The sequence below is a fragment of the Melopsittacus undulatus genome, chromosome 7, assembly GCF_012275295.1.
Source record: "Melopsittacus undulatus isolate bMelUnd1 chromosome 7, bMelUnd1.mat.Z, whole genome shotgun sequence".
NCBI classification, from domain to species: Eukaryota; Metazoa; Chordata; class Aves; order Psittaciformes; family Psittaculidae; genus Melopsittacus; species Melopsittacus undulatus.
In genome coordinates this window covers 2,999,803-3,017,014 of record NC_047533.1, presented here as the reverse complement: position 1 = coordinate 3,017,014, position 17,212 = coordinate 2,999,803, and the positions used below count along the sequence as shown (strand labels likewise).

Below are 17,212 nucleotides of genomic sequence, written 5' to 3'. Positions count from 1 at the left end.
CCTGAGCACGTATCTGCTCAGCCAGAAGAGGGTGGTTGTTCACCTGCAGTAAACATTTGAAGTTACTCACCATTTGGGGGATTAAATAGTGAAAAAGGAAAAAGGCAAAACCCCATTTCCTTCGCACTGGAAAAATCCCCTTTGCCTCCTGGCTCTGGTCCTGCCCTCGCAGCACTGAACCTGATGAGAGCTTTGCCTCAGGAGTTGAGTTTGGGTCCTCCCCACTTGGCTTCCAGCCCTTAAGAAAGGGTTTCTGTTGGCTGCTGCCTGCCCAGTGATTCAGCAAAACCCGTAACTGGAGGCAAGTGGAGCGTGAGCATCTGCTTCAAGTTAAAAGCACACGGAGCAAGGGCTTCGCTGCAGCACAGCTCAACCTGGGGCTGATGTGCTCTGCTGTGTCAGCCTGTGCAGCAGCAGCTCCTTGGGGTGTCCTCCTTAAGAAGCAGTCTTAAAGCTTCTCCTCCTGGCTTTTTACCTTACTCCAGTCTCCTGAAGCCTTTCCAGATGTGGTCAGTTTAATGGTATAGCCATAGGTAGGATTTTAGAGGTCCTGTAGCCTCTTGGAACCACCATGCCATGAGAAAACTCCTTTGTGGCTGCATCTCCTCATCCTGGGCTTCTTGATGGGTCTCTGTTGATGTTCTCCTCTCCGTTGTCTTTGGTAGGTTCAAGAAATACAAGCAAGCAGGGAGTCACTCCAACTCCTTTCGGTTGTCCAACGGCCGGACGGATGATGCAGGTGAGGCTTCCGTTGGTGGGATACAGGGAGCACGAATGCATCTCACAGGAGGAATGCTGGAACAAGTCCAGAGGAGGCCACGAGGATGCTCAGGGGCTGGAGCAGCTCCTGTATGGAGACAGGCTGAGAAAGTTGGGGCTGTTCAGCCTGGAGAAGAGAAGCTGCATGGAGACCTCAGAGCAGCTTCCAGTGTCTGAAGGGGGCTATAGGGATGCTGGGGAGGGACTGTTCATTAGGGACTGTAGTGATAGGACAAGGGGTAATGGGTTCAAACTGAAACAGGGGAAGTTCAGGTTGGAGATAAGGAAGAAGCTCTTCCCTGGGAGGCTGCTGAGGCACTGGAATGGGTTGCCCAGGGAAGTTGTGAATGCTCCATCCCTGGCAGTGTTCAAGGCCAGGTTGGACAGAGCCTTGGGTGCCATGGTTTAGTGTGAGGTGTCCCTGCCCGTGGCAGGGGGGTTGGAACTGGATGATCTTAAGGTTCTTTCCAACCCAAAAGAAAGCAGGGAATACACTTTGTCCTTTATTAAAACCTTTTTGGACCTCTTAAAGATGCATAAATACAGTTCTAAAGTCATGTGCTGCTGTAATATCTAAACTCTTCAGTCCCTGAGCTTTGAGCCAGTGCTGCCCATAGAGGTCTGAAGTTGGGCATCTTCATCAACATGTAGGTGCCAAAGTAAGAGCTAAAGAGGAACCACCACCTCTTAAACTCAGTGCAGATCCCTTCTCTGAGCTCCTTCCCCATAAACACCTTCAGGCAAGCGCTAACTGGAAATGAGCACCTTGTTTTCACGTTGGCAGCTCAGACCTTCCCTGCCCGTTTTACATGGCTGTAAATGAAGGTGTGAACTTCATAGAGCATCAGCTGTGTTGCTATAACCCTGGCGTGGCCTTTCCTGGCTTCACTGAGGAACCACAAGCAGCAGCCAACTTTACTGTGTCCATGTGGGACTTACAGCCCAGCGATGGTGCCAGGCTTCCATGTGAGCAAGGGTGAAGTGAGGTGGTCTCCATGCCCCAGGACTGATGGCTTGGTCCTCATTGCCTGATCTCGCTGCCTCTGTTACAGTGGGATGCTTGATCCCAGGGTGCTGAAAGTGTTTCATGTTATCATAGAACCAACTAGGGTGGAAAAGAGCCTTAAGCTCATCCAGTCCAACCATTCCCAGCACTGCCAAGGCCACCACTGACCCATGGCACACATCTCAGGTCTTTTAAATACCCCCAGGGCCGGTGCCTGCAGCCCTGCCCTGGGCAGCCTGTCCCAATGCCTGAGCACCCTCTGGGGCAGGAATTGTTCCTCAGCTCCATCTAAACCTGCCCTGGTGCAGCTTGAGGCCAGTTCCTCTTGTCCCATCCCTTGTTCCTTGGGAGCAGAGCCCAGCCCCTCCTGGCTCCATCCTCCTCTCAGGTACTTGGAGGGAGCCATCAGGTCCCCCCTGAGCCTTCTCTTCTCCATCTGAACCCCCCAGCTCCCTCAGCCATTCCCCATCTCTTGTGCTCCAGGCCCTGCACCAGCTCCAGTGCCCTTCTCTGGCCCTGCTCCATCACCTCAATGTCTCTCTTGCAGTGAGGTTCCCAGTTGTCCCAGCCCATGGCAGGGGTTGGAGCTGGATGAACTTTAAGGTCCCTTCCAACCCAATCCAGCCTGGGATTCCCTGAAAACCTGGGGATAGGGGAGACATGAGGGGCCCCTGAGCGTGTGTGAGGTCCCTGTGCCCACCATGGAGCATCCCTGGGTGGGCAGCCGTGATGCAGGTGTCATTGCAGAGCCTCAGAGCATGCCGCTGCTCGCCCGCTCACCCAGCACCAACCGCAAGTACCCCCCTCTGCCCGTTGACAAGCTGGAGGAGGAGATCAACCGCCGGATGGCAGATGACAACAAGCTCTTTCGGGAGGAGTTCAATGTGAGTCCCTGCTCTTCCTGCCCTTAAATCCAATGGGATACTCGTGGTGTTGGGCTAACGTCACACAGGCAGGTGAAATCTGGTCTCCTGTCATAGAGCAAGGGCAAAAGAGCTGGTACATCAGCGAGGAGGTGCGGTGGTACCTAGCATAGGGATGGCACATCAACACAAGTGTAGTCCATGGAATGACAGTGCTGGATGCTGTGCTTCAAAAGAGCTCATCTGGGAGCTTCATGGAGGGAGTGATGCTCTGCCTGTCCTCAGGTGTATTCATAGGGCTGTGGGGTGGGAGGACTGATTCTGCCCCTGAAGCCGGTGTGAGGATGGGCAAGCTGCTACCCATCACGTTCAGCACAGGAAGCAGGGGTTCTGTAGCAGGCAGCACTGTGGGGTTATGGTTGAGTGGGTTCAGGTGTGTTGGGTGTCTTGGGGTCTTCCAGAGCTTCCCTGCCTGCTGGTTTCCTCCCGAGCTCTTTCTTTCTCCGTCCAATCCTCATGGCTTAAATCCACAAACAGCCAGACAAGCTCTGACAGAGAAACAGAAACATCCCATCTATTCCAGGGAGCTCTTAACCCTGAACCAGAATGATGACAATCTATATGCCAGCAATCAACCATCAGTAGGAGTCATTTAGGTGTTGTCCTTATCCCACAATGCTGGAGCATCTCTTCTGAGATGGCTACAACCTCTTCTTGATGTTGCTGAGCTCTGCAGCTTCTTGTGGTGAGAAACCTGTTTCACCTTGGCAATACAGAAGCAGGCAGAGCAGTGCTGAGGTGAGGAACAAAGCTAGGTAACAAGCTGGAGTATCACAGCATGTAACATAGGAGCTGGACTCTCCATCAGCATCATTGATGAAGGCAAATGCACTGATCTGGTTGCCTGCACTGCAAAGGTGTCACCAGCAAACACCTAAAGCCTTTGGTCCAGAGCATGATAGGAGATTAAAAGAAGCCATTCAGCTCTCTCCAGCTGCTGCACAACTTGATACCCTCCCTGGCCATGCTTCAATGAAACTCAAGAGGTGCAATGAATGCCCAGGGAGGGGATTTGGGGGTTATAAATACTTGCTTGCCCTGAAGACTTCCGTAGCCGAGGCACGTCCGTGCTGTCAGCTGGAGGAAGGGATGGTGAATGCCTCCTCTATGTCCTCATCCTCCTTCTATTCAGGGATGTGGAATAACAGTGCTGGGGAAGCAGCTCCTGTACTCGAGTGTGGAACGTGGGACAGCATCGCCTGTGACCCCACAGCACCCCAACCTGCATGGGTGCTGCTTCCCATCCCTGTGTGTGCTCAGGCCATGGGGGCTGCAGCTGGCTCACCCTGAGCATCACTGTTAACAGGGGGAATCTCAGCAGGCAAAGGGAGCTCCTGGATCCCTGGGTTTGGTGTCAGAGGCTCTGCTGCCACCTCGTGTTCATGGGTCCTGAGGTTCCAGATATGTTTTGGATGGGGTTTGCTCTCTCTGGTCCAGCCCGTGCTGTTTAAATGATCACCTTGAGCTTGGTGAGGAGGAGGAGCTGCTGCTCGGGTGGAGACAGGGATGCATCCGAAGGGGCAGGGTGCTTGGATGCGTTTGTGTTATGCCATGCTGTAAGACCATCATGGAAAACCCGGTGTTCTGCCACTGCAGGCTCTCCCAGCGTGTCCCATACAGGCCACGTGTGAAGCTGCTTCCAAGGAGGAGAACAAGGAGAAGAACAGATACGTGAACATTTTGCCCTGTAGGTATCAGAGCTGTTGGGGTTGGGGGGGAGGACATGGCCAGTGCACATTCCAGGGTTCCCTATTCCTGTTTTGGGGATCGGCAAGCACATGGTTGAGGTCACTTCACCTCCCAGATGGGTGGCAGCATCTGCTTGAGCTTTAGGTGCCTATGAGGAGGAGATACCTGGAGCCAGTATGAAGAGGATGGGCAATGCCAGAACAGCAGCTCTTGCTGGGTGTGATGGGGACCTCCTCATGGGTGCCCTCTGCAGAAGTGTCCTTGGGTGAGGTCTGGAACCCCTCCAGGCTTAAGCATGAAGGATTTGGGGCACAAAGGTGTTTGGTGTGCAGTTCAGGACCTGGGTTTCTCACTGCAGCAGATTCCAGCTGCGTGGAGGTTTAATGCAGTGTTCATTTCCCTGCAGATGATCATTCCAGGGTTCACCTGACTCCTGTCGAAGGGGTTCCTGACTCCGACTACATCAACGCCTCCTTCATTAATGTGAGTCTGGGCATTTGAAGGGGAAATTCCCCCTGGCTGTGCCCTGGTCAGTGGTGCCTGGTCCCATCAGGAGCATGGGGCTTTCAAGGGGTGTGATTTGTGCCTGGGAGAGGATGGTTAAGGCGTGACCTCCTCCGTTAGCATCCCCCCAGCTCCTCCAGAACAATACATTAGGCTGGGGTTTGAGCTCATAAGCTTTGTGTGGCCGTGGTGGAGCTCCCTGCACTTCACTTTATGCCTTGAGTATGGTCAGAGTAAGAGACTGAGAGGCAGAACTCAAGCTGAGCTGTAGCTCAGCTGCTTTGCCACAGTCCCATCTCTTCCCACATCTAATAATGAGAAGCACTTGGACTCCTTGGGGAGCTGCAAAGCTGAGCTGGCTGCTTCAGAAGGAGTTTGGGGAATGATCCTGCAGGAGTTTATACAGGGAGACTGAGCTGAGCTCTGAGGCAGAAGCTGTTCCCTGGGAGGGTGCTGAGGCGCTGGCACAGGGTGCCCAGAGAAGCTGTGGCTGCCCCATCCCTGGCAGTGCTCAAGGCCAGGTTGGACACAGGGGCTTGGAGCAGCTGCTCCAGTGGAAGGTTGGAACTCGATGGGGTTTGAGGTCCCTTCCAAGACAAACCAGGCTGGGATTCTATGCATGGGCATTTCTGATTAATAGCTGATGAGGCATCAGTTAATCATTGGTACTTCCCAGCTTGCAGGGATGGGTGTGGGAAGGGGATGAAAAAGATACCAAGGAATCCAGCTAAAAGAGCAGCAACACTGCCCTGCTCTGCTCCCGGGAAGAGATACCTCCTCTGTCTGTGGTTATGACCATGTAGCTCCAATAAGTTGGAAGGGTAATGTGAAGGAGACTTAGAGGTAGAAGAACATGAAGAAAAGCAAGGCCCAAAAGAGCTTTTCCCTTTCTTCACCAGTAAATAAATACCCCTTAGGAAATACACAGAATTAATCTCCCTGAGTTCAAGAGCCCCATCTCTCCATCATTAATCCTGATTTTCCCGTGATGCTCTGGATGCAGAGTCTGATTCCCCAGAAGGTTTGTCGGGTACCACTTCATTAGTGCTTTGTGCCAACAAGTCGGGTCATTCCCACATCATGGGAGCATGTGGAGTGTTGCTGTGGGGCAAGAGCCCCTTCCACAGGGATTTTCCCTTATTTGTGCCCTGCTGGTGGTGCTGTTTCTCCTCTCAGGAGCTGCCAGCTCCATCTGCACAGGGAAATGAGCAGCAGAGCAGGTGATGCTCTATTAATGATATAGATGCATTTCATGACTCTTGTGTTAGACCTTTCATTTACATCCTTCTCCTTTTCTCCATAGGGGTACCAAGAGAAAAACAAGTTCATTGCTGCACAAGGTAAACACTTGGGTATTCCCATAGCTCTCTCTGGTGGCAGTTGGGCTGGGGACCTTCTGCTGTGTGGAGCTGTTCCAGTCCGACCACAGCACAGCACCTTGCAGAGCCCCCCTGCTCAAAAGGAGCTTGGCTGGTCCCTGCTTTGTTCTCCATATGGTTTTCCCAGTCAGTGCTGGATGTGCTGGGGGAGGAAGAGCAGCCCTGCCTGTGCAATGCCTATTGCTGGAGGGTGTCATGGTGCTTTTGGCCTGGCTCTTGCTGCAGAAGGAAGCCTGCATCTGGTCCATCAGTGGTACCAGGCTGGGGGGAAGCTTTGGCTCTGCTGCTCTCTTGGCTTACCCTTAGGGAGGTCTAGGCTGAGCTAGCTGCATGTCTGGCAGGCAGCAGGTGTCTGTGCTTGTGCTTCATTGAGGTGGGATCTCATGGTTAAAGGCCAAGACCCCAGGGCAGGACTTCTGCAGGCTGATTGATGGGGCTACAATTGCCCTGGGTGACCATGGACAAGTGGTTTCCATTTGTCTGATTTCCCCTTCTTGGGCTCAAAATGGAATTCCTGATCACAAAAAACACATCCAGAAAGCCCAGCCATTGTGTGATGGGATTGTTCCTTGGATTAAACACCAAAGCATCTCCTGTGCTGACATCTATTGGCAAAAGATGGGTTGCATCATCCTGACATGTGCCTTTGCACACTGGGTTTCAGGCCCAGTGCTTGAGGGGTTGATCCCAAATATAATGTTTCTTTGTACCTTCCCTTTAGGACCAAAGGAAGAAACAGTGAATGATTTTTGGAGGATGATTTGGGAGCAAAACACAGCAACGATTGTCATGGTGACCAACCTGAAGGAGAGGAAAGAGGTGGGTACCAGAAGGCTTTGTGGGCTGGTATCTAACCCAGCTTCACCCGAATCCAGCACATCTCATGCCCATGGGCGTGCCTTGGAGCTGGTCCCAGCCTTGAGAGGAACCAGAGCTCACCCTGCTCTGTTTTCTCTCCCCACAGTGCAAGTGTGCTCAGTACTGGCCGGATCAGGGCTGCTGGACATACGGGAACATCCGAGTGTCTGTGGAGGATGTGACTGTCCTAGTGGATTACACAGTGCGGAAGTTCTGCATCCAGCAGGTGCTGAGGCTCGGGTCTCCCATCCCATCCCATCCTATCCTATCCTATCCTATCCTATCCTATCCTATCCTATCCTATCCTATCCTATCCTGTCCTATCCTATCCTATCCTATCCTATCCTATCCTATCCTATCCTGTCCTATCCTATCCCATCCCATCCCATCCCATCTCTCCTCTCTCCACACTGGGCATCCAACAGGAGCTGGTGTGGTGCTCAACTCTTCCAAGGAGTGATTCTTTTCAGAGAATCCCAGCCTGGTTTGTGTTGGAAGGGATCTTAAAGCTCCTCCAGCTCCAACCCCTGCCACAGGCAGGGACCCCTTCCACTGGAGCAGCTGCTCCAAGCCCCTGTGTCCAACCTGGCCTTGAGCACTGCCAGGGATGGGGCAGCCACAGCTTCTCTGGGCACCCTGTGCCAGCGCCTCAGCACCCTCCCAGGGAACAGCTTCTGCCTAAGAGCTCAGCTCAGTCTCCCCTCTCTTGGGCAGGTTCAAGCCATTCCCCTTGGCCTGTCCCTCCAGGCCCTTGTCCCAAGCCCCTCTCCAGCTTTCCTGCAGCCCCTTTAGGCACTGGAGCTGCTCTGGTGTCTCCCCTTCAGGAGCCTTCTCTTGTCCAGGCTGTCTACTTTTAACCAGAACTATTAAGAATTTACCCATCTTAAACACCTGGGATCCCATTCCCAGCATGTATGCACTGAACAGAGAGCAGGGAAGCTGATGGATGCCAAGGCTGAAAGTCAATCCTTACATCACTTGCTGTTACCAGTATTGGTTCCTCCTCTCACCCACAGATACTTAATGCCTGCAAATAATCAGATCTATCCCATGAGCCAAGGCAAAATCCACTCTTGGCTTTCATTGCTTTCCCATCTGTCACTGCAGTTGCTTGCCCTCCAAGGAGCCTCTGGCTGCTTTAGTCACTGTTTGTTTTCCTGCTGCTCTTGGAGGCCAGCAAGGAAGAGCTGGAGATTGGAAACGTGTCTGGACACTGAGTGGGGTTCTCCTGAGCCCTCACCCTTCATGTGCAGTTCCCTCCTCTGCCTTTAGTATGAGGATGCAGTGGGCAGAGGTGTGGGTATGGGTGAAGTGACAGCTCCCTGGCAATGAAACATGGCAACTTCAGCCAGGTTGGAGCCACAGCCAAGTCCAGGCTGGCATCTCTCACCCCTAGGACATGGGATGTGATGCTGGGTCATTAAAATGTCATCCTCTTAGAGACTGATTTGGCCCCAGAGCCTGGGTCTGTGCCCTTTCAGCTTGTGGATGCTTCTCAAGCCACCCAGCTCAGTGCTGGGGCTGTCGCTCTCCCTTTGCCCCTTGTTTTGGGGGGGAAAGAAGGGAAATGGGAGTGTTTGTCATTCACCTGCATCCCCTGCAGGTGGGTGATGTCACCAACAAGAAGCCCCAGCGCCTGGTGACACAGTTCCACTTCACCAGCTGGCCCGACTTCGGGGTCCCCTTCACCCCCATTGGGATGCTCAAGTTCCTGAAGAAGGTGAAGACGTGTAACCCCCAGTATGCAGGAGCAATTGTAGTGCACTGCAGGTGAGTCCTGGACACTGCTGACCTCTCGTGTGTCACTTGGAAACCAGCTGCTGTTTAATACTAAAAGGGGTCTTGTCATTGAGGCCTTTTTGTTGTTTAACTTTTTCATGTTAAAGGAGGATGTTCCACATGGGAATGCTCAAAAAGAAATGCATGTGAATTAAAGGAACATCATGGAGTCAGCGATGAGATGGTGTTACAGCTCCAGTTGGGTGCTCAAGTGGCTTAGCTGGATGCTGAGGGAGCCAAGCCAAGCACTAGTGGTGGTATTAGTGGCATCTCCCTTGGCTTCCTGCTGCCCTGGGCATGACAGGGTGACATCCCTTGTTGTGAGAAGGCAGTTGGAAGAAGGGAGCAAGGACCATGGTGTTTGACCCCACATGGAGTGGTTTCAGGCTCAGCAGCAAGCCTGGGGGAGCCACAAAGGCTCTCCATGTTTCAGTAAGGGAAAAGAGGGTTAAAGAGGGTTAAAGGCAGAGATGATCACATTTGCAACCTCCCAAGTCCATCTTTCCACCTTCCTTCTCAGGAAGCAGCTGGCAAAAGAGCTTTGTCTTCCCATAGCATCTGCTGGCCTCATCTTTCTTCTTCTCCCTCATGGTTGAGTTACCAGCAGAGAAACGAGGCTTCCCCATGAGCTTCACATGCTGGAGGTGGACTGGAAGGAGCAGCAGGCACTGGGAGGAGCAGTCACCCCATAAGGACTCTGGATGTCATAGCTGCCTTAGGTTTTGCTCTCTGCCTTCATGCACTGGGGTCATGGTAGCAGCTGGAGATGCTGTGTGCATCAGTCTCCAACACGCAGGGTACACCGAGGAGCTCCTCATCTCCAAAGCACATTGTGCTCCTTCCTCACAGCTGGGAAGCATCTGGCTCCCTCCTGGCTGCTCTGACCACTTGTCCCTTGTGCCCTTGCAGTGCTGGTGTGGGACGCACGGGCACTTTCATTGTCATCGATGCCATGCTGGACATGATGCACGCCGAGAGGAAGGTGGATGTTTACGGCTTCGTGAGCCGCATCCGGGCTCAGCGCTGCCAGATGGTACAGACAGATGTAAGTGTGGTGCTGAGCTCTGGACTGGGCTTTGCTCCCTGCAGTTAGGTTTCCTTAGAGCAGCTCTAGTGCCTAAAGGGGCTGCAGGAAAGCTGGAGAGGGGCTTGGGACAAGGGCCTGTAGGGACAGGCCAAGGGGAATGGCTTGAACCTGCCCAAGAGAGGGGAGACTGAGCTGAGCTCTGAGGCAGAAGCTGTTCCCTGGGAGGGTGCTGAGGCGCTGGCACAGGGTGCCCAGAGAAGCTGTGGCTGCCCCATCCCTGGCAGTGCTCAAGGCCAGGTTGGACACAGGGGCTTGGAGCAGCTGCTCCAGTGGAAGGGGTCCCTGCCCGTGGCGGGGTTGGAGCTGTATGATCTCAAGGCCCTTTCCAACCCAAACTATTCTATGATTCTATAAAAACATTGAACTCATCCAGTCCAACCATGCCCCCAGCATTGCCAGGGCCATCACTGACCCATGTCCCTCAGTGCCACATCCTTTAAATCACTCCAGAGATGGTGCCTGCAGCCCTGCCCTGGGCAGCCTGTTCCAATGCCTGAGCACCCTGTGGGGCAGGAATTGTTCCTCAGCTCCATCTAAACCTGCCCTGGTGCAGCTTGAGGCCGGTTCCTCTTGTCCCATCCCTTGTTCCTTGGGAGCAGAGCCCAGCCCCTCCTGGCTCCATCCTCCTCTCAGGCACTTGGAGGGAACCATCAGGTCCCCCCTGAGCCTTCACGCTTTGTGTTGTGTCAGCTTTGGCTGATGTAGCAAATAAGACCCCAGGCCCCATAGAGCAGCAGGAAGGTTGTTACCCCCTTCTCTGAGGTCTCAGAGGGTGCCCCATGAGCACGGGTGGGCAGTGGGGTAGTTGGTGTGCAGCCAGTGTGCGTGTGGGCACTGGGATGCACTCACTGAGCACTGAGCAGAGGCTGATGGCTCCTCCCTGCAACCCCTGCAGATGCAGTACGTGTTCATCTACCAAGCACTTCTGGAGCATTATCTCTATGGTGACACAGAGCTGGAGGTGACCTCCTTAGAGATCCACCTCCAGAAGATCTACAACAAAGTGCCAGGGACCAGCAGCAATGGCCTGGAAGAGGAGTTTAAGGTGAGCACGGCTGTTGTCCTGCTGGATGCGCTCGGGTGATGCTGGGCTATGGGAGCCCCCATGTGCTTGCCTGGTGCTGAAAGCTGCCCCTGCTTCTGCTCCTTCCTCTGCAGAAGCTCACTTCAATCAAGATTCAGAATGACAAGATGAGAACAGGCAACCTGCCGGCCAACATGAAGAAGAACAGGGTGCTTCAGATAATTCCATGTGAGAGCTGCTTGTCTGCTGGGTTGGATGTGCCTGGGGGGTGTGGGGAGGGGACATAGGCTGGAGAAATGGGCCAACAGGGACCTGATAAACTCCCATAGGAGAAGCGCAAAGTCCTGCCCATGGACTGCCCAAGCAGCTTGGCAGGGAAGGATATGAGGATCCTGATGGACACAGAGCTGACCATGAGACAGCAACGTGTCCCTGTGGCAAAGGGGGTCAGTGGTGTCCTGCACAGAGCATTGCCAGCAGATGGAGGAAGGGCATCCTTGCTGGAGCACTGTGTCCAGCTCTGGGATCCCCATGGACAGACTGGACAGAGCCCAGTGAAGGGCACAGAGGTGGTTCAGGGGCTGCAGCATCCCTGCTGTGGGGAAAGGCTGAGGGATCTGGGGCTGCTCAGCCTGGAGAAGAGGATCAGAGGGGTCCCATCAATGCCTGCAGGTACCTGAGGGGAGGGTGCAAAGAGGATAGAGCCAGGCTCTTTCCAGGGGTGCCCAGTGACAGGACAAGGGGCAATGAGCACAAACTGAAATGCACGAGGGTCCCTTTAAACATGAGGAAACACATTTAAGTGTGAGGTTGTGGGGTCTGCATCCTTGGGGATACAAGAATCAGTTCTGGGCAGCCAGCTCCTTGTCCCAGTCAGGTGCTGTAAACACAGTGCTCCCCTTCCCATATCTCTGTCCTCTCACTTAGGGCTTGGTGCCACCCCAGCTGAAGGCCATGCCTGGTTACCAGAGCCATGCTTTGAAGGTGCTCCTCAGAACTCACATCATTTCCCTTCTGTTTCAGATGAGTTCAACCGAGTAATCATTCCAGTGAAGAGAGGTGAAGAGAACACAGACTACGTAAACGCATCCTTCATTGATGTGAGTCTTCTTTAACCTTCTCTCCATCTTCTCCCAGTGGAAACTTTACCTCACACTGCTTCCTATGGAAAGGACTTGTCCCCAGACTGCTTCTCTGGGTTCCATAAGGCTCTTTCCATTTGACTTGGCTTTCTGTCACTGGATGCTGCTGGTTTCTTTCTCCAAGAAACCTCTCTATGTAGGAGAGGAGAGCTGGGCCTCCACATCTTGGTCTCACTTCCACTCTGGGCTCTGATGCTGGCTCTGGAGGAGCAGATGCACGTAGCCATGGCAATGGTTGCTCTCCAGCACTCTTCATTTGGTCAGACAGCATTCACTAGGTTAGGTAATGGAGCAATAGACGGATCCCAAAGCCCTTGAGAAAAGCCAGGTCAATCCCATTATACCTGTCTGGGTGATGGGAGCAGGTGACGCAGAGAGGTTAAGTGCTTTCCTCACTCCAAGGAGGAGGTAAGTGATTGCACATCCCTTTCTTGTGCGTAATCCTATTGACTTTAGGGGGACATCTCATCTGAGTATTTATCTTGGTGCAGTGATGCCAGAGCTGGCTGCCTGACAGAGCCCTGCTCTTTTCTAGCCCAGTTTCTATCTCCATCTCCTAATGGCAGGGTGATTTTCCCCCCCAGAGGACAATCACTGCCATGGGTTGCACCAGTAAAACCAGCTTATTCCCAATTACAACATCCCATATTAATTGCTCCCTGCAATCTCTTTTGCTGGTCCCTATGGGTTGCTCTGGCTGCGTGAGCATCACTCAGTGCAGCAGGAACAACCTCTGTGTTCTGCTCCAGCATCAGAAAGCTTAAATGTCATGGAAGAGGTTTTTGTCCAGGATTCAATTTCCTGCCTCTGCTGAACTTTGCTTAGATGACCAGCTCCAAATGACGAAGCAGCTTTAGTCACAGTCTGCAGCGAGGGCACAGGGGACATTGGAAGGGTTTGGGAACAAGCTCTTTGTGGTGGAGGAAGAGCCAGAGTCACCCAGACCTGCTGCTGGTCTGCATAGATCATAGATCCCAGAGTGGTTTGGGTTGGATGCGACCCTAAAGCTCCTCCAGCTCCAACCCCTGCCACGGGCAGGGACCCCTTCCACTGGAGCAGCTGCTCCAAGCCCCTGTGTCCAACCTGGCCTTGAACACTGCCAGGGATGGGGCAGCCTCCACTTTGTGACGTCTCTTAGGAGTGCTGGAAACCCAAAGGTTTGGGTTCTTCACCAGATGGATGAGGCCATGAATGTGCAGGGGATGTGATTCTCCTCCTTTATGAACAAAGGTCTATCATGGCAAAGCTCTGGCTGATGGCACCTCAGCTGCTGAGCAGTGGTGTGGTCATGCCCATGCTGGGGACATAGCCCACTGTAAGAGCAGGTTTCCCTGTGGTCATTCCACGGCCAGACGTGATGCTCCCCACATTTAACCGGGCTTGGTAACACCATCATCTCCAAGAGCTTTCCTCCCAGTGCTCCCAGCATCCAGGCTCTGCCATTCACTGCTGTCCCCATTCTCGATGCAGGGTTATCGCCAGAAGGACTCCTACATCGCCAGCCAAGGACCACTGCAGCACACGATAGAGGACTTCTGGAGGATGATCTGGGAGTGGAAATCCTGCTCCATAGTGATGCTGACGGAGCTGGAGGAGAGAGGCCAGGTAAGCACCAAGGGATAGCTGCAGTTAAGCCCCAGCAAAGTAAATCAGTGTGACCCCTTAAATTCCCCCCATGGCCCTGGCACTGCCAGCACCACTCATGGTGGGTGCTGTGTCACCTCTTCTCTGTCAGACAATACATTTCAGTCTCTCCTTCTAATGCAAAGAGTCCAGTTGTTTGTAGGCCCAGGGTGGGGAGATGTTCAGTGAATCAACTCTGGACCCTCTTGGGTGCAGTGAGCTGCTCCTCTCCAAAGCACACCCATGGGATCCCACTTGGTTTTGGGCCTGCCAGCCCCTGGAGAAGGCTTCTTCTATTCAATCCCATGAGAAAAGACAGGTTCTTCATGCTGTCTCCTCTTCTGATGCTTTCTCAGGAGAAGTGTGCCCAGTACTGGCCATCTGATGGCTCCGTGTCCTATGGAGACATCACTGTGGAGCTGAAAAAGGAGGAGGAATGTGAGAGCTACACAGTGAGGGACCTGCTGGTAACAAACACCAGGGTAAGAGTCTGACCTTGCCCCTGCAGGAAGCAATGGATGCTCTTGGGTTTGGCCATCAGTAACCCTCACTAACGGTGCTTTGTGATTCCTCTTGAAGGTGCTGAACCTTCCCTCTGGCCTCTTCAGCTCCATCACATCCCCATCATCCCAAAGCAGTGTCCATGCCCTCAGTCCCACCTATTCCCTCTGCTTACCTTCCATTCCAAGAGTCTGGCTGATTGCTTCTCATCCATCTTCCCTGCTGACACCCAGCAGCCTTCATCCTTCTGCCCCATCCCTGTGCCCACCACCCAGCCTCCCTCCTGCTCCTGCTTCCCCACATCCTGCCCTGCTCCATGACATGGGAATGCCCTTCCTTTACAAGCTGGTGGGTTTCATGGTATGGATCTGCCACCAACTTCCTGACCTCAACCTGTCCTCTCCCACCAGGAAAACAAGAGCCGGCAGATTCGGCAGTTCCATTTCCATGGCTGGCCAGAAGTTGGGATCCCTGGGGATGGGAAGGGAATGATCAACATCATTGCGGCTGTGCAGAAGCAGCAGCAGCAGTCTGGCAACCACCCAATCACTGTGCACTGCAGGTAAAGCCCTATGGGGACCTGCTCTACAAGGAGCCTGGGAGATGATGGTCCAAGGCCCCTCAGAAGATTTGGGATGAGCAGGATGTGCTATGGGGTTTTCCTGCATGGCCAAGCAAAGAGGCTTTGGCCCTATAGAGCTAAACTGGGAGAGGCTGGGGCAGCACCTGCAGTTCTCCAGTGGTTTCCCTATGGATTGTCCCTTGAGCCAAGCCTGCAGCATGTGTCCTTTACCTTCTGCTTTGCCTTGCAGTGCTGGAGCAGGAAGAACAGGCACCTTCTGTGCCCTGAGCACTGTCCTGGAGCGGGTGAAGGCTGAAGGCATTCTCGATGTCTTTCAGACAGTGAAGAGTCTAAGACTACAGAGGCCACATATGGTGCAGACACTGGTAAGAGCCCCCATGCTCCCCCTGCCACCCCACAGCTCCACAGGAGCCAGCTGGGGACTCAACACTGAGCACTCAAGCCCTGCTTGAGGGTTTCATCTCTGCATCAAAGAGTGAGGGGTGGAGGGGGGTCAGGAGGTACCTCCCCATCCTCTTGTTGGGACATGTGGAAGAGTGGAGCTGGGCTGGATGAGGGCATCAAGTCCCTGAAGAGCATTGACACAAGCTCTAGAACCTCCTTGGAGACGTGTCCCATCCCTGGCAGTGTTCAAGGCCAGGTTGGACACAGGGGCTTGGAGCAGCTGCTCCAGTGGAAGGGGTCCCTGCCTGTGGCAGGGGTTGGAGTTGGAGGAGCTTTAAGGTCCCTTCCAACCCAAACCATTCCATGATCCTCAGCCAAAGCCCACTTGTTTATGGGCTTGAGGAGAGGCACAGCTTGGGCATGCAGGGAGCACTGGAGCAGGCAGGACCAGATGAGGTCTTGCAAGAGCAGTTTGCAAGGATGCTCAGGGATTTGAAATAAGGTCTTTGGGCATCGAAATGGGAGTGAAGAGAGGAAGGGGAAAGCTGGGTTTCTCTTGTTGATGGCATTCCAGCAAGGAGGGTGGGCAGCCCAGTTTGGGGGGGCACAAAGGAGATGGGACCTGCCCATGGGTGGAAATGCAGTTCCTGCCCTTGGTCTGGGCTGAGGACACCTGACCATGCATGGTCCCAGCTTCCCACAGACCAGCATAAAAGCACAGAACCAATGAGGTTGGAAAAGACCTCCAAGATCACAGGATCTGAGCCTGGATTGGGTTGGAAGGGACCTTAAATCCCATCCAGCTCCAACCCCTGCCACGGGCAGGGACCCCTTCCACTGGAGCAGCTGCTCCAAGCCCCTGTGTCCAACCTGGCCTTGAACACTGCCAGGGATGGGGCAGCCACAGCTTCTCTGGGCACCCTGTGCCAGCGCCTCAGCACCCTCCCAGGGAACAGCTTCTGCCTTAGATCCAACCTAAATCTTCCCCTGTTTCACTTTGAACCCGTTCCCCCTTGTCCTATCACTGCATTCCCAAAGAGCATCAAGTCCAGCCTTCACTCCACCATAACACATGTCACTGAGGGCCTCCTCGACACACGTTTCAAACACTTCCATGCACCACAGAGTGGATTTCCCTGCTCTAACCCTGTGCTCTCCCCGCATCCCTCAGGAACAGTACGAATTCTGCTACAAGGTGGTGCAGGAATACATCGACGCCTTCTCAGACTACGCCAACTTCAAGTGAAGACAAGGAGGAACCCACCCCGAACCCAATGCCAGAAGAGTTGCCTTCTTTAATATTTTGTAATATTCTGTTTGTTAATATACCCCTTTCCCCCCCGAAAAAACCACCAAACCAACAAAATATGTGTATATATCTTAACTGTTTTAGAGGTTGGTACCATAAGCTTCATATTAGCTGGAGATTTTCTATGTAGCAAAGTGTTAGTGCGGATACTGTGGGCTCCTTTGTTTTCCAATGTTCTATTGGGGAATTAAACAGCGTGCTGTTGGGATGGAGGTGGTGCCCCCCCCTCTCTGTGCCGGAGAGCTCGGGCAGCCTGGGGTTTGCTTTGTAAATCTCTCATGTGTTTTCTCTCTGGAGGGAGTAAAAGCCTTTTTACAAAACCCGAAGGAAAACAGAGCCTGGGTCTCATCTCAACAACCAACCCAACACCATGGGCACGAGTGCTGGGGCTGCAGGGAGATGGGGGTCACACTTTGCGGCTCTTAAAAGACAGGAGAACAAAGGGAAAAGCCTCTTTGTGTGTGTGTGTGTAGTTCTGAATAACCTAGGACCATGGAATGGTTTGGGGTGGAAGGGACCTTAAAGCTCATCCAGTTCCAGCCGCTTGCCATGGGCAGGGATGCTCCATGCTAGACTGTGTCCAACCTGGCCTTGAGCACTGCCAGGGATGGGGCAGCTACAGCTTCTCTGGGCACCCTGTGCCAGCACCTCAGCACCCTCCC

At 53.5% G+C, this 17,212-nt stretch overlaps 1 protein-coding gene across 2 annotated transcripts in view; it reads left to right on the top strand.

Moving 5' to 3' along the window:
* Nucleotides 1–16,882, top strand: part of PTPRA (protein tyrosine phosphatase receptor type A) — a 107,108-nt gene extending 90,226 nt beyond the window's left edge. For both annotated transcript variants that reach the window (XM_034064678.1, XM_034064677.1), the window contains 17 exons: nucleotides 666–739; nucleotides 2,513–2,649; nucleotides 4,285–4,375; nucleotides 4,784–4,860; nucleotides 6,185–6,221; nucleotides 6,982–7,079; nucleotides 7,225–7,344; nucleotides 8,722–8,888; nucleotides 9,807–9,942; nucleotides 10,880–11,029; nucleotides 11,143–11,236; nucleotides 12,032–12,108; nucleotides 13,621–13,755; nucleotides 14,130–14,255; nucleotides 14,685–14,836; nucleotides 15,087–15,222; nucleotides 16,413–16,882. In XM_034064678.1, the coding sequence (XP_033920569.1) occupies nucleotides 666–739; nucleotides 2,513–2,649; nucleotides 4,285–4,375; nucleotides 4,784–4,860; nucleotides 6,185–6,221; nucleotides 6,982–7,079; nucleotides 7,225–7,344; nucleotides 8,722–8,888; nucleotides 9,807–9,942; nucleotides 10,880–11,029; nucleotides 11,143–11,236; nucleotides 12,032–12,108; nucleotides 13,621–13,755; nucleotides 14,130–14,255; nucleotides 14,685–14,836; nucleotides 15,087–15,222; nucleotides 16,413–16,487 (1,882 nt within the window). In that variant the 3' untranslated portion in view covers nucleotides 16,488–16,882. The remainder of the gene's footprint in view (nucleotides 1–665; nucleotides 740–2,512; nucleotides 2,650–4,284; nucleotides 4,376–4,783; nucleotides 4,861–6,184; nucleotides 6,222–6,981; nucleotides 7,080–7,224; nucleotides 7,345–8,721; nucleotides 8,889–9,806; nucleotides 9,943–10,879; nucleotides 11,030–11,142; nucleotides 11,237–12,031; nucleotides 12,109–13,620; nucleotides 13,756–14,129; nucleotides 14,256–14,684; nucleotides 14,837–15,086; nucleotides 15,223–16,412) is intronic.
* The last annotated feature ends 330 nt before the right edge of the window (nucleotides 16,883–17,212 follow it).